Raw genomic sequence first — 7,091 nt, 5'->3', positions numbered from 1 at the left:
ATGAATCAAGAATATCACAAAATGAATTTAGAATATCACAAAATAGTAAATAAACACTGAGTGAAACGGCACCCCATACAAAGCTGAATGGCTGTACCGAAATCAGCTGATCTGACCTAACGTAATGATCACTACAAAATCTAATGTAAGCCAATGCAAATGATCATATATAGAGTCCTAATCCTTTCCCATTTGCACTCTTTTTTACTCTACTGCGTTTTCATAAGCATTGAAAGCATTTTTAAAAATATGCATGCTCCTAGCACATGCTATAAAAAAGATGGCGTAGGAACTTTAGGGTCCGATAAGTGACATTGGAAGAAGGGACTTAATCAACGGAGTTGTACATATATATTACATAGTTAATATACATAGTTAATAAAGTGTAACTTTCTTTTGTAAAAGCTACATTCCTTTTTTGCTGTTTCTGTAGTAAAGATATCATCCATAACGGGAATATAAGTATCTGAAAAAGAGACGAAATAATGTTATAAATTAAGCGGATTCTAAATGAAACAAAGAATACTCTGATTTAGTGGTATTCAACCTACCCAGTAACCCGAACGGGTACGATACGGCGGTTAGTTAATTCTACAAAAGACCCGCCAATAACAAAACGGAAAATGGTGGAAGCATTCTGTTTTAAAATATAAACTAGAAGTCCCAGAATTATTTGTTATTGGTAGAAAGCTTGCTCAGACGTTCTGTTTTAAAGAAGGTTGCAATTGGAATTTTCTTTTTCACCGACAGATGACTTCCTCCGGTCCTCTGAAGGTGATATTTTACTTCTTAGTTTATGCTTATCGATTCATGACGTAATCAATGCTCGGTCAGCCTCTGATTTTATCCGAAATGCACACAAGTTTTCGCTTTTTCTACCAGTTGTATCAAATGTGAGAAGAAGATCAAATAGATTGTCTCTTCATACCTGAGGTTTGTTTGCAAGCCATAAATTAGTCTTAAAAATAAACATATTGTCTTGATTATAACCGTTATTTTGTCATAATTTGATTGTTGCTTGAATAATATAATTCTTTCTTACACATTTTTATAACTTGAATTTTGTTGAAATTTGTTATTGATTGTAAGCTGGTACTAGAAATCTCTGGTGGGAACAAAATTTTTATAAGAAAGTTACAGTGACATGGCCTGTCCAAAATAATTCACCATATCGACATTATTGATAAATCCCCTTTTCCGGTATTTCCGTACATAGGTCAGGGGGGCTGGTGAGATTAACCGATATAAAGACCGTGTACAATATTAGTGATTATTTTTGCCAGGAGATAAGGATATAGGAAAGTTCTTACTTTCTCACAATGAAAATACTCTTTTACGACCTCGGCAACATTTGTTTTTGCAAAAATAATCTGTTTACCTTGAAAAATGCGAATAATTTCACACCTTCGGTATCGAGCCACGGAAGCGGCAGTGTAGAATAAAAGGTAAAATTTCAAAAATAAAGTAAACTTTGAGGATATTTTTGCTACATCTTAATTACAACAATGTTTAATGATAATCTGCAATACTTTTTTATTCATTTTCTTTGTTTAAAACTTGAAAAAATGGATAATCTAAACACTACCGCCATGTAGCGTAATGGCCGATACCCCCCTCACCGTAAAAACGGGAACGGGCGTTTATTAGTGGTTAATACTGGAAAACGGGATTTTATCCATAATGTCGATATCGTGAATATATGCATAATGGCTTTTTTCATTTTCCTACTACGGCTGTAGCAAGAGCACTACTAAAACATAAAGCCACTTACAGCTATTTCTGGCTGCCATAAATTAATGACACTGTTTTTATTTTTTGATCAGCGTTCGACACTAACTTTTTTGCCAGGTATCCCGAAGGAATACCTGCTGGGAAATTTAGGAATCCCTGCTGAAAATTAGGAGTCCCTGATAACAAAATGTGGTAAGAACATGAAAAAACTAAAATCTAACAAACACAACTGTTTACAGTACTACATGTATTTTATTTCCACTTTATTTCCATTTTACATCAATGACAACAATAGCTTGTATGACTTTTGCTGTAGAAGAATAATGTCATTTCTGTCCAAGTTCTCTTCCCCCTCATCTTCACTACCATTGCACTCCTCTGTCATTTGTTGTAGTTCGTCTAAATGTATGCCGCCTAGTTCATTCCCCCTTATTTGTAATCATTTTTTGACATAAAAAAAAATTCCGAAAAGTCTCTCTTAAATAAAAAAAAAAAATCAAAAAATAAATGTTCCGACCTACCTACCCGAATTTTTTGAGCATGTTACCAGATACAAACATTTTTTAGGCCTTATTAACAGACTTTACCTAAAACTATTTCATTGGTCATAACAGATTTTCTTAAACATTTCATATTTTAGTTGTTTTATTTTGCACATTGCCTAATGGTGGGTGGGGTTTAGCGTTTGCATGCTTTTATTATCAGCAAATTCTTCTAAATAAGAGCTGCTTTGGCAACAGTGATCATATTTTTCGTAAATGCAGACGTTTTATTGGCTTTTTATTTTAGTTTGTACTAGAAAAATCTTGTGAGAAATGATAAAAATGTTCGAAAATGTCGGTCTAGAAAACGAGTGACAAATACGAAAAACAAAAGTAACAGTTAAAGTTCTTGAAAAGATAACTGTTTTAACTTTATTTTCTCATCATACCACGTATAATTTCTGCTTATTTAATTTGTTTTGCCCAAACAAAGCCTCGGCAATGATAATAAATTTGTTATAGACCGTAACGGCCGACCGGCTCATGTAATCGTATCGAGCATACAAAATAATGGTACAAACACGATAATCTAAGGCTGCATTGTTTATCAATTAACTTGTAAACATTGATCAATAAACACCTTTGATAATGACAAGGCATATTGTACTAAATACAAACCGCGAGATAAGCACGTGTCATTTGGCGCGTGGCGTGACTGACATCTGTCGGTAGCTAATTAACATACGATGCTCCGCCTACTGCCATATTTCCGCTTGTGCCGGCTAACAATATTGAAATTCACTGGGATTTTGATTGACAGGGGGCAGAACTATTGAACTTGGAACGCATCTAAGTAAATTTCCGCGAGTCAAGCCGACGCACGTGCCGTAATTTATGCGGGTAAAATACGAGTTTTTCTCGATTTTCGCGGGTCAAAACCCGGGACCTCGGGTCAACTGAACGCCCTGGAAGCCTTAGCAAAAGACCGATGTTTGAGCGAACAAGACTGGGGAATTTCATTTTTTAGAATAATATTTTATCTGAAAATCAAGAGTCCCGACGGAACACCGAAATTGTGAACTTTAGGATCCCTTGCGGATTTTTGGTGTCCTCGGGATCCCGGGACACCGTTAGTGTCGAACGCTGTTGATGGTTGCGTCCATTAAGTTATGGCGAAACCCCATTTGGTTATCTAACCAGTATCAAACTGCAACATTTCGCACAGTCTCTCGTGAGAATCTGATGACGTCATGCAACAGTTCAGAGCACGTGGTTAATTTTGAAAATCAAGATCAAAATTTTACCTACTATATGAATTCAGGAAAGGTCAATAAATAAAGATTCTATATACTGACTATTGGTTTTCAAAATGAAGAGTACCCTGATCAGGAGACAACTGCAATGGCGGACAAGATACTGCAGACAGGGGTACCAATTTGAAACTTGAGTGTATAACTTGTGTTCAAACTATGTTGCATTTATTATTTTACGCCAGTTCAAAAGAAAAATGGATTAGAAATATTTTAAAGTAAAAGGTGAGTCCATTGCATTTCATTTGATGAAATTATAGCGTGACAGACTTCTGGCACGATTCCTGGTTAGGTTTCGGTATGGGATTCGTTTCAGCGCAGAGATCCATAACAGCATCTCTGAGCTGATTTTTTTTAGCTACTTACAGCCTGCCCAATCAAAGTATTATAGCCTTATTGAAACAAGTACTACATTGCAACAACTTTACGTTCACATTTCCTCCAGATCGGGGGTACAGCGATGGGCATAAAAGTTGCACCATCACTTGCAAACCTATTCATGGGTGAATTAGTAAGGCAGTGGCTACGATTACGGTACCGTAATCCTAGCCTCCGATTCTAGGATTACGGAAGTTGCGTATTCCTAGACACACCTATGAGGATAGGCTAGGATTACGGAAGAACTCAAGTCAAGAGGCATCAAAATGTTAGGACATGCATAAATGTTATTGTAAACTTTCTTATTTCACTTAAAATAGCGTTTTTTCATGCCTGCCCTATTATTTCGTGTTATCGATCAGCCAAAGGCAAAGAAACAGGCGAAATCAACACCCGTATGCATATGTTTTTCTTTCCAAAACTACACTTAATATATAGATTCTATTTCTTCTTTGAAAATTGGCAGACAAACGAAGAATTATATATACTTTTACTGATTAATAGCTCAAAAAATATTTTTATGGATATTCATTACTTAAAATTTTATGATTTGATTTTGCCTGTCACTTTAGATTTCCGCGCATATAGAATCGGGCGAAATCAACACCCATATGTATACGTTTTTTGTATTTCGTTTTCAGTACTTTAAGTGAAAAAAAGTAAGTTCACAACATCATTTATGCATGTTTGATAAGACTTAACCAATATTTGATGCCTCTTAAATACTTCCGTAATCCTAGCCTATCCTCATAGGTGTGTCTAGGAATATGGAACTTCCGTAATCCTAGAATCGGAGGCTAGGATTATGGTACTGTAATCGTAGCCACTGCCAATAAGAAACAAGTATGCTGCGTGCAGCACTATTCAAACTACATACCTTAGATTTATAACGATATCTATATGATATGGACAGGAACAGAAGTCGAGCTACATCGATTCTTCGAGCACGGCAACAGCTTCCACAAAACCATCAAATTTACGATGGAATTCTGTAATAAAAGTATCACTTTCCTAGATCCCGTAACAAAACACAGCACAGATGGCAAAATTATATTTTACTTCTACTGTAAACCAAGTGACAAACACTGTTATCTAGAATACAGCTCAAACCACTCGGCCTGCATTAAAAGATCCATCCCCTACAGCCAAATGCTGAGAATAAAAAGACTATGCACGCTCAACGCAGATTTTCACAAGCACACAAAAAACATTACAGCCTTCTTTGCAAAACTGGGATATCCAAAACAGCTACTAAATGATTGCTTGAACAAAGTACTCCCGAAGAACAGAAAAGACCTACAACAACCTAAAAACGCTAGACAAAGGGAACAGAAAATTCCCGTAGTACTAGATTTTGACAAAGACAATAGCTTTATAAAACAAACAATTCTATGCTTCGGGCCAATTCTGAGCCAAACACTCCCTAATACCTTCAGTGACAAACCTGTATTTGCACACCGCATAGGCCGCCGAATCAGTGTGCAACATTCACCAACAGACTGCCATCCACTGCAGGGCGTACGCGTCTGAAAATAGTAGAAAACTGTCCAACCTTTAACTGCTAATTTTGTGCAGACATGCTAAAATCAAAAAGATTTAAGCGTACATTCACTACAGAGGTCGTGAAAGACGTCGGACATGTCTGGTAAATTTTGATCCGGTCCGTCGTGATATATCAAGTTCACAAGACTGAGTGTCTGATAAAAATTGCAGGTCAATATGATAAAATAAGAAGCCGAAAGAAGAAAGTCCTCCACAATTTCACGAAAGTTTGACTTTCATTATTATTGTAACATGGAATCCCAAGAAACTGATGTCAAACAGTTTTTTAGTAAGCGCTTGTTTCATTGGTCCTTAAAATAGAAACAGTGGCAACCCCTCATGATGTCACAATTCTAAGAACGTGCGTTATCATTGGATGCGTACTATCGTGGATGGTACTCGATTTATGTATGCAGGAACCAGACGGGAATTTTCAGAAATTTCGAGGTCATCTTTCTCTTTATATGTCAACATCAACCTGACTCGGTGCAAATAATAGACTTGCGGAGGAAAAGACAGCGATTATATAGCAAATGAATAAAATCTGTAAAAAGATCCTTTGGAAGCAAAGAATGCAACCAAGATGAATAACAGCAGACTCGTTTTGATTGAGTCTGTTCACGAGAGGTAATCTAATGAAATGTGCAACACCTCTCACGCCCCCCTAGCACCGACGGGACTCGATTATACATATGTTGAATGGACTCCATCCAGATAACAACACTGAATCCAAGTACAGGGAGACTTTCTACAGCCTGAAAACTTAATGTCTGAACTCTGTTTCAATTAGTATGTAGAAATAAACTTAAGGGATGTAATTTGTGTAATGCTGTCTATATAGACTATGTATAAATACCAGTTTTAAAGATCAGATATCAAATTTATTAAAAAGAATTTGGGTCTGGTAAAGAATTACCTGGTCCTGTAAAAAAATCATGTTTAACAGACTCCATGGTCCCAAAGGGCCAGAAAATATAACAACACTGAATCAAAGTACACGGAGACTTTTTACAGTCTGAAAACATAATGTCTGAACTCTGTTTCAATTAGTATGTGGAAATAAACTTAAGGGATGTAATTTGTGTAATGCTGTCTATATAGACTATGTACAAATACCAGTTTTAAAGATCATATATCAAATTTATTAAAAAGAATTTGGTCTGGTAAAGTATTATCCAGTCCTGTAAAAAAATCATGTTTAACAGACCAACTGTCCTGTGAATTTTCAGGGTCTTTCGTGAACACTGAATGTCGAACATGATTGAAATCATACGTTCTGATCCGAACACAGAAAAAAGCACAATATAAGATGCAATAGAGAATTTTATTAGATCAACCAGCTCCACACACTTCACCCAGCAGGGATCAATATTTCAGGATAGAAAGGGATTTAACATACAGAAGATAAAGTTTCAGCACTTGAAGGTTCCACTTAAATAAATGAAATAAGGCAAATGTTTAGAACCAGTTTTAAACTAACAACTGTCTAAATGCCAGTTAAGCACCACTAATAGAATGTAATCCCGGTATTCAAAATTTTATATCTGGATATGGTTACACATTTTTAAATATCGCCCAAATCTCCAGTTTAAACAATATGTTTGACAGATTATGTTGATGCAAAGACAGTTTAACAGAATTTGACAGA

At 36.0% G+C, this 7,091-nt stretch overlaps 1 protein-coding gene across 1 annotated transcript in view; it reads left to right on the top strand.

Moving 5' to 3' along the window:
- Nucleotides 1-594: 594 nt before the first annotated feature.
- LOC123557458 (DNA topoisomerase 2-alpha-like) overlaps nt 595-7,091 on the top strand; it is a 60,182-nt gene continuing 53,685 nt past the window's right edge. Inside the window, exon 1 of the mRNA XM_053544653.1 lies at nt 595-774. Within this exon, the coding sequence (XP_053400628.1) occupies nt 751-774 (24 nt within the window). The 5' untranslated portion in view covers nt 595-750. The remainder of the gene's footprint in view (nt 775-7,091) is intronic.

The sequence above is a fragment of the Mercenaria mercenaria genome, chromosome 5 (genome assembly GCF_021730395.1).
Source record: "Mercenaria mercenaria strain notata chromosome 5, MADL_Memer_1, whole genome shotgun sequence".
NCBI lineage: Eukaryota > Metazoa > Mollusca > Bivalvia > Venerida > Veneridae > Mercenaria > Mercenaria mercenaria.
This window is presented reverse-complemented; position numbering and strand designations above follow the sequence as displayed.